This window comes from Taurulus bubalis (assembly GCF_910589615.1).
Source record: "Taurulus bubalis genome assembly, chromosome: 18".
NCBI classification, from domain to species: domain Eukaryota; kingdom Metazoa; phylum Chordata; class Actinopteri; order Perciformes; family Cottidae; genus Taurulus; species Taurulus bubalis.
The window spans coordinates 2806616-2824600 of NC_136606.1; the positions used below are offsets into that span (position 1 = coordinate 2806616).

At 42.2% G+C, this 17985-nt stretch overlaps 2 protein-coding genes across 2 annotated transcripts; both read left to right on the plus strand.

The window, feature by feature from the left end:
• The first annotated feature begins 1042 nt into the window (after window positions 1-1042).
• On the plus strand, window positions 1043-4611 carry hus1 (HUS1 checkpoint clamp component). The gene is made up of 8 exons (XM_079234533.1): window positions 1043-1151; window positions 1881-2008; window positions 2247-2423; window positions 3199-3306; window positions 3427-3501; window positions 3613-3712; window positions 4036-4170; window positions 4257-4611. Exons 1-8 carry the CDS (start codon window positions 1100-1102, stop codon window positions 4337-4339), a joined length of 858 nt encoding a protein of 285 aa, XP_079090659.1. The 5' UTR covers window positions 1043-1099; the 3' UTR covers window positions 4340-4611.
• A 1625-nt stretch (window positions 4612-6236) lies between these two features.
• Window positions 6237-17356, plus strand: LOC306750997 (protein NLRC3-like; the record flags this gene model as incomplete). The annotated part of the gene is made up of 8 exons (XM_079234494.1): window positions 6237-6364; window positions 7433-7527; window positions 8177-10034; window positions 11497-11670; window positions 13780-13953; window positions 14541-14714; window positions 15419-15592; window positions 17271-17356. 8 exons carry the CDS (start codon window positions 6237-6239, stop codon window positions 17278-17280), a joined length of 2787 nt encoding a protein of 928 aa, XP_079090620.1. The 3' UTR covers window positions 17281-17356.
• Window positions 17357-17985: the final 629 nt, after the last annotated feature.

The following is a 17985-nucleotide window of genomic DNA, read 5'->3' on the forward strand; positions in this document are numbered from 1 at the left end:
AATTCTATATAAATAAACACAGGTGAAGTGACTGAAACACTTAAAAGGCCCAAAGCTTTTTATTTCGTAATTGTTTTAATCTTTAAACACTCCGTATAATAATCAGTACATTTAAATAGATTAAATACAACTTGACCTTTTCGCTATGAAATGAGATTTGGGACCTAAAGCATGAGCAGAATATGAAATATTGATCCATCAGAACATCAAACCTGTTTAATCAGCAGTTTTTATTTTATTTCAAGAAATGTGATCGTAATCTTTTTCTTATTAATGCAAAACCTTTCTACTAACAATAAAAGCATTTTCAAACCCACAGATGTGTCATTATTCGTTATTATTATTACTATTATTATTATGAATTATATTCATTTATCATTTCAAACCAATCAGAATCAAAAAATCGTCTGTTATTTTTTTTATATAAATCACTCCGATGCATCAAAATAAAACCCGTTTTTTAGTGATTTACAAAGGATGAAGTACTTTTACTAGTACAAGAATATTCGCAACGCTTTTGTTGTGAACGCAGCATTAGACTTTGCCATGATTATGGTCTTGAATTCCTCACATGTCATCATGATCATCTCCTGCTCCTCAGCGGAGAAAAAAGAGGCTCTTTCCCTGATCTAATTTGCCATTGTAGCGTTAGAAGATCATGGTTTCGGTGCTCGACTGGCTATGAATGAACACTCAAGAACATAAATAAAATAAAGCATTTAATGTTGTAAGACAGTGTATAATGTAGTTAAATAGTTGTATTATTATTAGTTATATCATATAATATATTATAATGTAATATAATATAATATGATATAACATAACACAACACAATATAGTATAGTATAATTTATATATATATATAGTATATATTTATATAACAACATAGTTCTAATATTTTAAGTATACATCTATACTTAAGTCTGCTGACTGCTCGTTCTACCGGAACTGTTGATGCTGGCTGCTGTTTCCGTCGGACCTCACACACGGACGGACCAAACAACCGCGGTGCGCTTTGAACAACACTCCGCCGGAAGTCCAACCTGAAGAAGTCCGCGTAGCGGCGACCTCCGAGTCACGCGACCCGTCACGAGCCAACATGAAGCTTCGCGGGAGAATCCTCGACGTCGCGTGTCTCAACCGGTTCACCCGTAAGTCACGTGAGCTTCTTTTAGCGGGAGCGAGCGAGGCCAACCGGGGAGCGCTCACCAGACTTCCGCAAGGAAAAACGCATTTCTGCGCGGGAAAGTAAAACGTAACACCACGTCACGTGTCATTCAAACGTGTCTGTGATTGGTTATGACAAGTCATGGACGGTCTTCTGATCGGCTCAGAATAGTTTATGAATATTCTTTAAAGGGGGATTGAAATGTGGTTAATGTGTGTGATTATTAATTATTACAATAGTTGCACTAATCGATTAGTTAGAGAGTCGTTTCAGATTCAGAAGGTTTCTATTATGAAAGAAGTAGAGTGTATTATAATATAATGCGATATAATATATTATAATATAGTATATTATATAGTATACTACATTATAATATACTATATTATAATATATGATAATATATTATAATGTGATGTGATATAATATAGTATCATGTAATATAGTATATTATAATGTTATATACTATTTTTTATTATAATATAGTATATTATAGTATGATATCATGTATTATAATATGATATAATAGTGTATATTATAATAGTATATAATACATTATAATGTGATATAAAATAGTATAATGTGGTATATTATAATTGTATATAATATAGTATAATGTGATATAATATAGTATATTATAATATGATATCATGTATTATAATGTGATATAATATAATTGCTGATTGATGGTCACTCTGCTCCTCTTCCTCAACAGGAATCGTCACCACCATCTCAAAGCTGACCAAGGTGTGCGTCCTGCGACTCACTCCGGACAACCTGTTCTTCGTTCTGTCCGGTAAAGTGGCCAACGGGGGCGTCGGCATGTGGTGCGAGTTGTCTCAGGTAAGAGCCCCGGTTCAGCTCCACGCTTCCCCGGTTGGGGAGTGAAACCTTCACAGGGTCCGAGGGAAGAGGGTCACTCTGCTCCTCTTCCTCACCGGGTCCGAGGGAAGAGAGTCACTCTGCCGACCCGTCGATGGTGGGTTCGGGACGTTGAGTTCATGGTGAGCTGTGGCACTCACAGGTGAAGCTGCAACCAGAGACCGTGTTTCTTAGGGTTGTCCGTCCTCCCTCCCTGCAGGCCAACGTCTTCGACGAGTACCAGATGGAGGGCGTGTCCTCTGAGGACAATGAGATCTGTCTGGAGGTGACGCCAGAGAACCTGTCCAGAGCCCTGAAGACGGTCCAGAGCGCCAAGGCCGTCAAAGTGAAGCTGACCAAGAAGCACTGCCCCTGCCTCACCATCGCCGCCGAGCTGGTGAGACGGACCACGAGACTTAGAAATGAGGACGGAGGGCGTCGATTGCAAAGCGTCCTGGGCTCTAAACATAGACCTAGGGCTGTGCGGTATACCGGTTTCAAATGTCCTTACGGTATGAATTTTGCACATACCGTCATGGCTTAGCCGTAACAGTTGTCAACTAACCCTCTTTAACAGGGTAAAACATCACGACACAACAGTTTGTGACACATAAACAATTTGTAACACTAATAATTGTACATTTATAAAATTACACTGCCTAACTGCATGCTGGGTACAGCACGGCCACTATCACAACAAGAAGATTCTCTGTCGCAGGAAGAGACCCTTCTGGTCTGTCTCTTCCTGTTTTTTTTCACCCTGGGTCCTAAGTCCCTCCATGTTTAGCTGCTCACCACTCGCAACAGCTTTTCAGTTGGCCGGCGGTACCTTTCGGCGTCAATGAATGAATGTGTTTACTCGGGAAAAAATACCATGATATACTGTGAAACCGCCAGAATCTTACAAAATACCGTGATATTAATTTTTTGGCCATACCGCCCAGACCTACATACACTGTTTATTTAAGGAATCAAAAGCAAATGATTGCCTGAAAGTAAAGGTTGTGTAACTTGTTTAAAAGCTGAGGCAGACGAAGGTACACATTCTGAATCAAAGAGTTCTCTCACGGCCCGCTAGGCGTCCAAGCTCTTGGGTAGAGGGGTTAGAGGGGAACTGCATGAAGTGTTGAGCGTTGTCTGGTCTGAGAGTAACGGAGCGATGTCCCATCCAGCCCACCATGTCCAGCACCAGTCGGGTCGTGACCCACGACGTCCCGGTGGACATCGTCCCCCGGAGGCTCTGGCACGAGTTCAAAGAACCCAGCATGCCGGACTTCCACGTAAGTGACGCCTCTCTTCGGGTTCCACGCTCTCGATGGAACGCGTGATCGGTTTTCACAGGATGGAGCTCAGTACAAGTAGACGTAAAGAAGACGTGACGCTGCTTGTCCGTCCTGCAGGTCAGCGTCTACCTGCCGCCTCTGAAGACGATGAAGAACGTTGTGGACAGGATGAAGAACCTCTCCAACTTCCTGGTACGGTCACGGTCCTCCAAACGTCTCTCAGCTCCAGGTTTGGTTACTTTAAGAAAACCCAGATCAGATTTAAAAGTGTGTCTGTGTGGTTGTGTTGTGTGTGTGTGTCAGGTGATGGAGGCCAACCTGAACGGAGAGATGAACCTGAAGATCGAGACGGATCTGGTTTCCGTCACCACTCACTTCAAGGACCTAGGGAACCCTCCGTGGGGTAAAACCAGCTTCCTGTTTGTGTGTCGCACTGAGTTCCTGCAGAGGATGAACCCCACTGGTTTCCCTCCAGCGGTTCACTGTGCAGTGACATATCTGAACCATGAGATGGTTTCCTGTTGACGTTGTTCAGACGTTCACGGTGCCCAGAGGATTAACGTGATCGTCCTCTGACCTCCCAGTAATAACGTGACATGATAAGTGCTAAACATCTCCACTGTGAGCATGAGGGATGGGGATTGATACGATTAATGGAGGCCGTGATTGATTCTGCTAATCGGTCTGATTCTTTAAACTCCTCCCTCCTTCCTCTCTCCCCCCCAGGTGATGACGCCTCCCAGGACGGTGGTCCGTCTCGCAGCAGGGACCCGGAGGCCATGGTCCAGGCCCGGGTGGACATCAGGAAGCTGCAGCAGTTCCTGGTGGGACAGCAGGTGAACCCCAGCAAGGCCATGTGCAGTAAGTCCTCCGAGCTCCATAGCCGAGTGGTTTTGCTTGTTTTACTTCATCTCTGGTTAAATCATATTTTGATCTCGTCCCCTCAGACATCGTGCATGAGAAGGTCGTCCACCTGATTCTGCTGCATGAAGACGTGTCGCTGCAGTATTTCATCCCCGCCGTGGCGTAGACGCTCTGCTGACCACGCCTTCTGTCTGCACACTGGACTTATGGGAAAGGAAAAAAGTGTTTCCTCTGTGGCAAAGGATCGATGTTCCTCGTGAACCCCATGAGACCAAACTCATGTCTGGAGGCTGTCCTTCATTTGAATGAGCCTGAAGCTGGTCCCAGTCCTCATAGTGGACCTCAGCGAGACTTTACCACACAGACCTGTGGTGGTAGTGAGGGCATGCTGGGAAATACACATTTAACAAAGAGCATTTGGACGGTTGAGACCAAATAGAAAACTGCAAATGAGTTCAGATTTTTATGTTCTTGGTATTAAAAATGAAAAATATTTGGATTTTTTTTTTTTTTTTTTTCATGAAACACAAATCACACAGGTAAAACTAACTTTGCCCACATACCTCCTTTTTGGCATTTAGTTTGCTTTTATTTTTGGTATTTCTTCCAATAAATACAATTTCAACGAGATTTAATTGTCTTTATTTATTTTTCGCTTTCTCTTTTTTATATGGTCTAAAAAAGAAAAAGAAAAGTTGAATATAACATTTAGCTTTCTAAGATCCTGGTACGCCAAGTACGGACTAGTGTCCGTTAGCTAGCTAGGCAAATGTCCCGTTAGCTAACGTCTTTCGGGTAACATGACTGTGTGGCTACAACAGCTCTCTTAGGTACGTTGACGTTAGTGACAGCTGAATTTTAGACCCATGAAGAGAGCAAATATATGTCAAACTACATTATATCTGTTAGCTGATGTAACTCAAACTAAACTCAGAGATATTGGTTAATTGGCTGCTAGTTAAATTGGTATTTAGCTCAATAAACTAGATTAGCTTTAGGGCTGCACGTTTGAAAATGAAATATCAGATTTTTCTAACCAATAATTTAATCTCTTCCTCTGTTTCCGCTAAGGCTCTTTGTTAGCAGGTTTTAGAGCTTTGTAAACATGATTTATGTTGTCAATCACTAGTTTGAGTAAATTATGATCCATTTAGAGTAAAATCTCCCATTAAGATGAGTAGGCTTGTACACTACCAGAGCAGTATACAGCGTCTCCACATCACTCTTCCACAGTCCTTCACTTCCGGTTGATGGTAGCAAATTGTCAAGATGGCGACGGCCAGAATGTCCGTCTACAAACCATTGAAGTCCCGGTGACTACATCCACTTCTTCTATACAGTATATGGTTGTTATTTATATTAACCCTCAACTAACTACAAGCATCAAGATAACTACGTTCAGTTAGCTTCACGCAAAAGACACTAAGATAACTATTGTTTGTGTGGTTCTCTGCTATGGGATCATCCCTCCATCCGCTTTCTTCCACTTCCTGGTTGGGTTGCCGTGGCAGCAGATGACCCAGACTTCCTTCGCCCCCGAACAAGAGCTGAAGTGTCCAGGAGAACTATGGAGTCGGCGCGACAAAGTTTTGAATTATAGCTTGTTTACAAAACCTCTAAGCAGCTGATGTTCAACTGTGTTCTAGTTCTTTTCACAGAAAGCTTCTAGATTCATGTTCATGATTTAAACATGAAGATAATGTTGCAACATTTTGACCAAAACTCATTTAAATTCAACCTGTTGAAACCGAGAGACTCGTGAACACATAAGATGATGTGAGCTCACAAACACACCCACACACATTCCTATGAGCTCGGCTGATTTCCTGTACGTTACAAGGGGCGGAGCCACAGTGACCATGTGACCCAGTTTACATGAGAACAGGAAAAGAAGCCTGAAGTGTTGCATCATAAAGTTCAGAGTCCATTTAGAGTCCACGGAGCAGAAGAGAAGCTGTGTGTGTGTGTGTGTGTGTGTTACTTCCTGTTCTCTCCGTCTTGATTCTTGTGTCGTGAGCTCACAGTGTTCCTGTTTATCTCTCAGACTGACTTCAGATCAGAAGATGAGTGGTTGTGAGGAAGAGGAGGACAGAGCAGAGTCGCTGGTCTCTGGCTGTCTGTCGATGAAGAGTGATCGGTCCAAAGATAATCCTCCATTCTTCAGTAATGAACCTGGACCCTCAGACACAAAGTAAGAGAACTTCTAATAACTAGTTTACAGGACGGATTTTCAGTTTCTGATGATTTGTGTTTACTAAAGTTTATTTTCCAACTAAAATGAGACAATCCTTTTGTGACACATGTTCTATCATCTTCCTCGCCGTCTCAGTGAAAGCTGTAATGTCATCTCAGAGGAGTAATACACACTTCTAAACATCCCAGTCCATTCCTAGTGACAGAAAATGGAAAAAAACTACGTTTCACACACTGCAAGCCTCATCACTGGATAGCTGATCAAGGAGAGTTTAGCCTGCATGTTGAAGGTTAACATGGAAGTCTACACAAGTCAGAACCCTTTTCATCCTGCAAGAAGTGCTTTTAACGAGCTGCCACCACAGCAGATTGGTGATTTTAACATGATTTCAAAAGCTGAACGACTAAATAAAACGACCTGCTGATTGATCAGTGTAAGGCCATGTATATATATTATATATAGCGTATAACCTACAGTATTTACGCAAATCAACCCGTATGCACGTCACTGCAGGTAGTTCCCTGCTGAACAGGTCAGCTGATGAAACTGCTGTGCTTGTTTCTGACTCCGAGCTTCGGCTCCACCGCCACATTTCTGACCAATGAGAAAGACTTAAGTACTTAACCTTTTAAAAACCGAGGTATTTTTTTAGGATTCTGCTCGAAATAACATACCCAAACTAAAAAAAGGTGTATCTCTGCAACCACAAGGCCTATTTGAATAATTTTGGTGTTATAATAGTTCATTACCGGTCCTGCTCCTTCGTGCATGCCCCTCAGCTTCCACTCTGATTGGGACGAGACAAAGCGGCCTCAGGCTGCTGGTCTACCACAGTATTTAATACTATATATACTGTATATAGTACTCACACTCTGCTAATATCAGTTCAAACCTAACTCAAGATCTCACATCTTCATTCCAGACTGAACTCTGAATTCAAACAGAAAAGTAACAACACTTTAACTGATCTCTGAACTTCTGAGCTTCTGCACACGTTGGTCCAAATCTGGATGTTTACATCAACAACCAACAAATCATTTAAGTAATAAATAAATGTCTCCACAGAGAGAAGAGGAGTCTTGTTCCTGAGGAGGAGCTGATGCTCAGAACCAGAACCAGAGCTGGACTGCAGGCAGCCAGTGAGAGCAGCACTGTACAGAGTAAGACCCTCCATGTCTCTGCTGATGTCTTCATGTCTGGAAACAGGAAGTGTTGTCCTCATACAGGAACTCTTGTTGAGTCTCACAGAAGACATTTAAGATCTGCTTCAGCAGACAGTTCTGCTATGCATCCCTGTTCTTCTTTTTTTAGAGACAATATGAACCCACAATACATAAATGAAGGTTATGTTTTGGTTTCATGATAGCGCCCCGTCTTTGCTTGAACCAATCAGAATGCTGTTGGTTCTTTACTTGTCTCTTGCTGGGCTCAGTGAGCGTTGATCCAGGCCATGAATTCATTTCCACTGCAGCCTCACAGCAGGAAAACCCATCTGAGCTGTTGTGGCTCTGTTTGGTAGCAGGTCAACAGCACCATGACGGAGACGGTCTCCTCCCTCAAACCAAAACCACGTCTGTAGCTCCACTGACTGGATCAACAGGTGTCTGTGCTGCTGACCAGAGAGAAAGCTCTCTGTGTTCACATCTCACTACTTTATAACTTCTACCTGAATCAAACTGAAAGTTACTTCACTCACTAGTCCTCATCTGTACCTTCAGATATCGGCCTGATTTGATAGTTTTACTGATTGTTTTAGTCAAATCAATATCATGTCTTCTTCATGGGTTCTCTCTTGTTTTTCTGGTTCAGCAGATCGTGGTCTGCAGGAGGTTTTAGATGAACACAAGATCAGTCTGAAGAAGAGATGTGAACGTGTGACTGAAGGAAGTGGTGAAACAGGAAGTGGAACCCTCCTCAACAGGATCTACACTGAGCTCTACATCACAGAGGGACAGAATGAAGAGGTTAATACCCAACATGAGGTGAGGCAGCTGGAGTCAGCCTCCAAGAAGAAGACCTTCCATGACACGCCCATCAAGTGCCACGACATCTTTAAAGCCTCAGCTGACCAGCAGAGACGCATCAGAGTGGTTCTGACCAACGGCGTCGCTGGCGTTGGAAAAACCTTCTCGGTGCAGAAGTTCACTCTGGACTGGGCCGAGGGTTTGGAAAACCAGGACGTGGGTCTGGTGGTTGTGCTTTCGTTCAGGGAACTGAACTTGATCAGAGATGAGCGGTTCAGTCTTCTCAAGCTGCTCCATGTGTTCCATCCAACATTACAGAAGGTCCCAGCAGAGCAGCTCTCTGACTGGAAGCTTCTGTTCATCTTTGATGGTCTGGATGAAAGCAGACTTGCTTTGGACTTCATCAACAATGAGGTCGTGTGTGATGTCACACAGAAGGCATCGGTCAACGTGCTGCTGACGAACCTCATCAAGGGGAACCTGCTTCCCTCGGCTCTCGTCTGGATAACTTCCAGACCTGCAGCAGCCAATCAGATCCCTCCTACTCGTGTTGACAGGCTGACAGAAGTACGAGGCTTCACCGACCCCCAGAAGGACGAGTACTTCAGGAGGAGGTTCAGCGATGAAGAGCTGTCCAGCAGAATCATCTCACACATCAAGACCTCCAGGAGCCTCCACATCATGTGTCTAATCCCAGTCTTCTGCTGGATCACTGCTACAGTTCTGAACCACATGTGCACCACAGACCAGAGAGGAGAGCTGCCCAAGACCTTGACTGACATGTACTCACACTTTCTGCTGGTCCAAACAAAGAGGAAGAAGCAGAAGTACCACAAGGGACTTGAGATGAGTCCTCAGGAGCTGGTGGATGCTGACGGAGAAGTTCTTCTGAAGCTGGGGAGGCTGGCGTTTGAACATCTGGAGAAAGGAAGCATCATGTTCTACCAAGAAGACCTGGAGCAGTGTGGTCTTGATGTCACGGAGGCCTCTGTGTTCTCAGGAGTCTGTACAGAGATCTTCAGAAGAGAGAGTGTGATCTTCCAGAAAAACGTCTACTGCTTTGTTCATCTGAGTGTTCAAGAGTTTCTGGCTGCCGTCTACATGTTCCACTGTTTCACACACAAGAAGACAGAGGTCCTGAAGGACTTCATGGGAGAAGACTACACTGATTCATCCCTGGATAGTGAGGACGATTGTGATGATGACAACAATAGTCTTCATGGTGAATGGGACACTGATTCATCTCTGGAGGACTTCCTGAGGAGAGCCATGGAGAAATCCCTCAAAAGTAAAAATGGCCACCTGGACCTGTTTGTCCGCTTCCTTCATGGCCTCTCTCTGGAGTCCAACCAGAGACTCTTAGGAGGCCTGCTGGGTCAGACAGACAACAGTCCAGAAACCATCCAGAGAGCCATCAACCACCTGAAGGAGATGAACAGTGATAGAATCTCTCCTGACAGAAGCATCAACATCTTCCACTGCCTGATGGAGTTGAAGGATCTCTCAGTTCATCAGGAGATCCAGGAGTTCATGAAGTCAGAGAAGAGATCAGAGAGACTCTCAGAGATCCAGTGCTCAGCTATATGCTACATGCTGCAGATGTCAGAGGAGGTTCTGGATGAGTTGGACCTGAAGATGTACAACACATCAGATGAGGGACGGCGAAGACTGATTCCAGCTGTGAGGAACTGCAGAAAGGCTCGGTGAGTCCAGATGTGATTAACTATATGAATCAGTGTCGATCAGTAGATCAGTTCTATGTATACGTCAGTTGTATTTAGTCTCATATGTTCTTGTTGTCTCAAAAGCTGCGAGTGAAAACATGTTGATGTTTCAGTTGGTTGTGTTTTCACTGTCAAGTTATTTTATTTATTTCTGATGATTGTTCTCTTTGATATTAACATGATTTTCTCTCTTTTCATCTTCCTTTGGGTGATTGAGGCGACATGTGAACCTGATACAACACATGAAGGACTTTAGAGGTCGTGTTGGAGGTTTTATCTCAGCAGCATTTGATCACAACATAGATCAGTGTTTTACTGTCATCACTTCCTGTGCTTTAGTTATTATTACATGAGGAGCTTCTGCAAAGGCTCTGACATCATCAAACTTACAGGTAACACCTGATTATTTAAGAGTTTAAATGAGATCTGTATCAGGCCACACCCCCTTCTTAACAACAGGACCAGAAAACAAAAACAAACCAACTTGAATTCAGTGTTCTACCTTTAGATTGTTGAAATACATTTACATGAAAAGGTTTCCTCCTCAAAGTATTCCAGATGTTTTCAGGTGAACTGCACGATGTTGGTTCTTTGAGCCGTTGCCTCCATGAAGGAGTTCAGATTCCCACTTTAGTAGAATACACCTTTACCCAGCTGAGTAATATGAAGTATTCTTATTATGGTTCACATGAAGCCCCTGTATGTCTCCCAAGATCCAGACCCTGTAGGGTCAGATGAAATGTAATGTACGTCTACTTCAGAGGAAAACTTGTAGTACTACATTTACCTGCAGAGAAATGTTACTGGTTATGTTAAGGTTCACATTTGATTTACAAAATATATAAGAATTATACTATGAAGCATTACTATTTAATAACATTTCCAGCATCATGTTAGAATTAAAAGCTCCACCTGTAACAGACCTTAATAATGCTATTTATGTTAATATTATTCTGTATTTTGATGCTTTGGCAACAATCTTCATTTGATGTAAACATTTGAATGAGGAAGTTTACTGAGTTGTATGAATAGTTTCATTATTAATCGTGAACAGTTTACTTAATAAACATGTTTGAATTCTTCTTCTTCCGACAAACCAACATTCTTAGTTAGAGAAAGTCTAAAAAGTGAATCAACAGCGTTTTCCTGAAGCCTCAAATCACTAAATCTACCCAGAAGAACACACGCAGGCAGGCAGTAAAGTTATGAGTTATGAGTTAGAATGGAATTCAGGTATAGTGGACACATATTTTTGTCATGAAGAAGGCCTCATGCTACCTTAATGGAGACAGACCTGGTATCAGCTGGGATGTTTCATGTGAAACACAGTGAGATAAGAGCAGCTGAACCACTGATGTGAAGAGATCATGTTCATCAGCACAGGAAGCAGGAAATACATATTAAATCATCATAACATTTTGTAATATTTGTGTCATTACAGACTTTATCGCTGTGGACTCTCAGAGACTCTCTGTGAAGTTGTGGTCTCAGCTCTGAAGTCCAACCCCTCCAGTCTGAGAGAACTGGATCTGAGTAGAAACAACCTGCAGGATTCAGAACTGAAGCTGCTGTCTGCTGGACTGGAGAGTCTTCATTGTAGACTGGAGACTCTGAGGTGGGTTCACTGTCTGCTGCTGGTGTCGGCTACCTTGTGGTTACGGGCAACCACTCATCCCCCCGAGCTACAGCCGCCTCAAAGCACCTTCATGTTTAATCAATAACTATATTAATGTATCTACATATTGAATATGTTCCACTTCACATCAGCTCCTCGTTGCCTGCATGTCGTCCTCTACAATCATGAAATGTACAACTTGTCTGGCTTCATGCTGCTGGATTACTGAACAGGCCTACTGGGCACAGAGCCAGGGGCTGTGTTTGGGGCTCAGAGTGTCATGTGCCCAGAGTGTCAGGTCCAAAAGTGTCAGGGTCCAAACGTGTCAGGGGCCCAGAGTGTCAGGGGCCCAAAGTGTCAGAGGCCCAGAGTGTCAGGGGCCCCCTGTCCTTTACCCACAGAAGGTCACTCATAGAGACATAAATAGACAAAGAAACCTCAGAGTATTGAAGAATATACTTTACATACAATACTTGATAAATATTATATATATTCTACTTGAGTGACTCAATGTTCATCATTAAAACAAAAAATGTAATTTAATCACATGTAAAGAACCAAACATTAATATATTTTTAAGCAAATAACTGTTAAAGTAATTTAAGAACATAATCATTTTGATACTGACTTTTTTCCAGAGCATTTGGTATTTTTAAACAACTTTTATTATGTCCAGATCTGCTCTGAAGAATCTGAATCAATACTGATCAATACATTTAGTACCAGATGTCTACAAGTTATAGAAAGCATCATCCAGTTCATATCTTTTAGGAACCTGTTGTGCTCCAGGTTCATGTGAACATTTGCTCTGTGATGAGTTTGTCCTAAACGTTAATATTAGAAACAAGTCATGAATGGTCCTCCGTGAGCTGCTTCTACACGTCTGCTACCAGCTGCAGGAAACCTTGTGAAGTGGAGTTCCACATTTAAAACCTGAACACATCTGATGGATTATGAACAGATTGTTTCTCTTCACATTTCTTCTTGATGCAGATTGAGTTCCAGCAGCTTGACAGAGGTCAGCTCTAAAGAAAAAATATCTTGAATCTTGAGCTGTTCTTCTCTTCTCTCAGCTCTGAAATCTGAAGTGCTCTGAAGTCATCTACTGCATACCAGTTCATGCTGGTGTTCCCAACATGTTGATTTGGGAGAACAATGGCTACTAGTGTCTCTGTGATATGCTTTTGGACATAATGCTGTGAACTGAATGGTGAACTGGCCACTATCCTGCTGGGGATCAAAGCGTTGGAGGTCTTGTCCAACCAACATGAACATCCTTTGGCCCTCTTGCTTCCAGGGAACCAGGAACTTTAAGTCCTGCTTTTAGTTTGTTAGATTAGCGGTCCCCAACCTTTTTTTCACCACGGACCGGTTTCGTCAATATTTTCACGGACTGGCCTTCAGGTGTGGGCTATAAATATGACGTAATAAATATGAAGTAATAAAATGATATGACCGGCATAAAGACAATTATAAAATGCATAAAGATACAACTCACCATTACGCCAAACTAGTGGGAACCCTGAGCTTGTTTCTCTGCTACAAGCCGGTCCCATCTCGGGGTGACGGGAGACGACGCCCCCCGACGTGTGTTTATGTCCAGTCTACTGACTCTACTCCGTAACTTAAACCTTTATGTGCACTCTGTAACTTAACTTAAACCCGCTTCACAAAGATAGAATGTTGGAAATGGAAACAGGGTTTTCAGAGCTTTTTTGGCGATCTCAGTATACTCTGCCTTGGTTTTAATCCAGAACACCGAGTTGAAACAGACTTTTAAGTTTCATTTTTGGGGTTCCGTCTGAGGTTACGCACAAACGGATGTATCCGGTCATTTTACAAAATAAAAAAAAGTTTGTTCTTTTTTTTTTCATTCATTCTTTCACCAACCATCGGGCCGCAGCCCGCAGCCCGCTGTGTTTGAGCTTCTACTACACTGGAATAACTTATTTCACTGGAATCAGGATTTTAAATGTGTTTACAGTGACAGGATTTTAACAAAATGTCTGTTTACAACAGAAGATTAAACCAAAATGAAAGTCGCTCATGTTCATGATGACATTGGGTATCGATATAAGAAACTCTGTGTGTTGTTTTGTGTGTTTGCAGCCTGTCAGACTGTGGGATTACTGAGATCAGCTGTTCCTCTCTGGTCTCAGCTCTGAAGTCCAACCCCTGCAGTCTGAGAGAACTGGATCTGAGTGGAAACAAACTGCAGGATTCAGGACTGAAGCTGCTGTCTGCTGGACTGGAAATTCCTCACTGGAGACTGGAGACTCTGAGGTCAGACACCATTCTTTACTTCAGTGTGAGATTAATATGATGCTAAAGTGTTGACACTAAACTGTAGACATCAGGCTGATATTCATCTGATCTTCATTGAGGCTGCGGTGGAATAGTCCACAAGGTAGCGTCCTGTGTCCTTTCATAACCACTTCTCCTTGACCTCGATAGAAAACGTCATGAAGTCAAGGAAAAGTGTGAAGGAGAGTTCATAAGGACTTAGGAGAAGTGGACTAGTGCTTAGAGAATCCCACAGCACTCACTAGACTACAGATGTTTCCCACCTTACACTGCAAAAAAACACTGGCCACTGAAAGACGGCAGATCAGCTCAGGTCATAAAGACGAAGTGACTCCATCTTTATGACCTGAGCTGAAGCAGCAGCACATTGTCTTTAATATTAATAAGCTAATTTTTACACTTTGTATTTTACACTGTTTAACTGCATCCTGTTGACTTCGGGCGTTTGGAGTTTCCGTTTTCTAAACTTCTACATTCTGAACCTTATTCAGATCTGAACAGATTATTAACCACTGAATGATTTCAAGAAGGAACGTTTAAAGTTACATCTTTTATTCTTTATTTAGGTTGAATTGCTGCAGTTTGTCTGAGATCAGCTGTTCTTCTCTGGCCTCTGCTCTGAAGTCCAACCCCTCCAGTCTGAGAGAACTGGATCTGAGATACAACAACCTGAAGGATTCAGGGGTGAAGCTGCTGTCTGCTGGACTGGAGAGTCCTCACTGTAGACTGGAGACTCTGAGGTCAGTTCACTGATTCTCTGTTAGTGTTATATATATTATATGTATATTTATTAATTCAACAAAATTAATGTACAAACATAACTTAAATCCATAAAGTTGAATATAAGTTGTTGTTCATATTTTATGTTTCTTGAACTAAATATAGTCTACACAAAATACTTGTTTCTTGAAGAAACTGTAGATAATGTCCTCTGTTCGTTGTTAAAGTAAATTAATGTTCATGATTTTTGGTAAATGGTCAAATCTGTAAACAGAAGATCCTCTGAACTAATAATATTTATAAGTTTCATGTTTATAATGTTTACTTGATGAAGTAGAAATATTTCTTCGGTTTCTGTTCATTTAAATGTGTTTTCACACATATTGCCTGATCATTGATATTAATCTTTAACACGCATAGAGATCAAGTCATATTACCAAAACCAGCTGTTTAAAGGATCAATATAGTTTCTATCCTGTAGCTCCAGACCTGAGAACAGCAGCATGGTCTTCATCTGCATGGACATCAATAGGTGTATGAATGTTGTGCTGACATGCGGATGATGTCTGTAGAAGGCTGACATGATGATGATCCACAAGAACACAATGACAAAGAGAAAAACTCATTGATGAGGACATCGTCATGTTGAGCTTCACATTTAAACCTCAACACATCTGATTGATCATTAATGGATTCTGATCTTTATCTTTTATTCTTTATTCAGTTTGAGGGACTGCAGCTTGTCAGAGGTCAGCTGTTCTTTTCTGGCCTCAGCTCTGAAGTCTAACCCCTCCAGTCTGAGAGAACTGGATCTGAGAGGAAACAAGCTGCAGGATTCAGATGTGAAGCTGCTGTCTGCTGGACTGGAGAGTCCTCACTGGAGACTGGAGACTCTGAGGTCAGTAGAGGGTTGGAGTCGGTCTATGCTGGTTCCAGCAGAGTTGAACTCAACACAGATACAGTATTTCCTGTAGACCTCCAATGCTGACGGGCTTCAGGATTGGACAGAACGCCAGCCAATCAGATGAGCCAGAAGCTTGTTGTGATCATGTGTTTGAGTTGTTGTGAAGACGTCTGTTGTCTGTTGTGTTCAAGTGTGCAGGAAATAACGCTGTTTAGCAGCCGACAGCATCTCCACATGTCCAGATACAGAGGTCCTCACGCATCAATCTGATCTGGGCCCTATTCTTCGTACCTGGTTTACTGAGTTAGCCGGATAATTTTCAGGATTCGATGACGTAGGTCAGGCTTTTCGGTTCTTCAAAGCAAGTTTAGACAAATCACCATAGCAACACATCGAAATCCCTTAACCTGCTCCAGAGCAGGTTTAGTGAAATTCACTGGATAAGATGATAAGACTCCCACCGGACAAAAAAGCCAGCTCCCTTCCTCAGAGATGAAGGAGTGATATTTGTTAGATTAGTTTTATAGCGAGAGAGTTCTTCCAGATCGCCAAGATCCGTTCTCACATCAGGATGACTTCCTGTACGAGTGCTATTGATAATGCCGACAATTAATCATTTATTTACAAGAGCTTCTCGAGCCGTTCATTGAACACTTCACGGCCACCTGAGCATCGACCGTCTCACATACTGTATGCATAGACTATCAGCCGCTGCAGCCCGTGCTGTTCGTAACGTTTATTTAGCGCTTAAGAAACTTATGGATGTGTTGAAAGCATTCATAATTATATGACAGTGTTATTAGTACACCATACATATCATTATTGTAGAAAATTATTAAGGTGGACTCATGATAATAAGAATACAGAGAATCACACACAATTTCTTTTCAATGCTTCAATTGATTGAATTTCTGATTATGAATAATACATACATACTGATACCTAGTTATATGTAATATACACATACATGCACATATATAGTACATGATGCATATGTGCATACAGTACATATATAATCAGAAGTATATAGTAATTTGTATACTACTGCCAGCAGACACATTTAAATAGATATAATCTGATTGATTTGGGTGATGAGGCGCTTAAAATTAGCCGATACATTCTCCCAACACTGACGCATTTAACTTGATATTTTGCGATGCTTATGTCTCGCAGCGGGGGCGGTGTTATGCTGCATTCACAGCAAAGACGTTGTGAAAATTGGCAATGCGTTTGCTGCATACATGCTGTATTATGATACAATGTGACATTTTGTAACTTTTTGGGTTGTTGGTGTGCCGCGATTTTTTTATTGTAGAAAATGTTCTGCGGCTCAAAAATTGTTAAAAACACTGGTTTAGCTCACACAGCTGAAAGGCTTCGTTGTCAGCAGGATTTGGACCTGCGCAGGGAGACACCAATGGATTTCTAGAGTGTCTGCAGGTGTGAGACCGTGGAGCTCAGAGTGTTCACTCCAATACGTTCAGATGAGAGCTGAAAGGACTCAAGTCCTGCTGCTCTTTCACTGACTGACAGCTGATGAAGGGAGTCTCTGGAGACACTGATCCATCTCTTCTTCTTCTTCTTCTTCTTCTTCTTCTTCTTCTTCTTCTTCTTCTTCTTCTTCTTCTCCTTCTTCTTCTTCTTCTTCTTCTTCTTCTTCTTTTCTCCTCAGCTGGAAGTGAGTCCATCATCATCTCTGTGTTCCTCTGCAACTGATCAGAGGATCATCAGCGGATCTGGACTCCACCAGGACCTGGACTTAGTTTAGTTATTTGGTTCCTTCATGTGTTCTGACCCTAAAGTGTCAGATGAGTTGTGTTCCTGACATCATCACAGTAGATGAACAGGTTTAAATGCTCGTGCTTTGCTTCCTGTTGCAGCTCCTCTCTGTGGATCGATGGAGTTCTCTACTTCATTGACTCATATTCCTCAATAACAGTGGGAGTTGATATCACATGTATAAAGTGACCTTATTACCACCAGTACCAGCCTTTCCTCGTTATAACAGATGCATATTAGCTTGTAACAAACAGAAAGAAGATAAAACCTGAACCTGAATCCAATCAATGCTTCACTTTAGGCCTTTCTTCCTGGTTACCCAGACACACCTGAGAACACTTGAGGCCTTTGTTGGGGCACTTCAGTTTAAAATGTGTTATTTATCTTCCTGTCTGTGAGGGACGACCTCTTGGGAGTGATTGCTCAGCACATCAGTCAATGAATAAGATGCCAGTCAGCTGCATGTTTCCAGCTGGGGGAGGTCCAGTAAGGTAGATGTACTATCATAATGTATGTTTTATAAAATGTTTTTGTAAAGGTTCCTTTAGATGAGCATCCACTGTTTTCCCAGACCTGTTAGGTTTTAGTGTCCTTTTTAAATAGTCAAC

Excerpts from the sequence above, each read along its gene's own strand:
- hus1 (XM_079234533.1), top strand. The coding sequence starts at position 1,100 with ATGAAGCTTCGCGGGAGAATCCTCGACGTCGCGTGTCTCAACCGGTTC. Across the intron at positions 2,009-2,246 it reads TGTGGTGCGAGTTGTCTCAG|GCCAACGTCTTCGACGAGTA; the intron begins GTAAGAGCCCCG and ends CCCTCCCTGCAG. Across the intron at positions 2,424-3,198 it reads TCACCATCGCCGCCGAGCTG|CCCACCATGTCCAGCACCAG; the intron begins GTGAGACGGACC and ends TGTCCCATCCAG.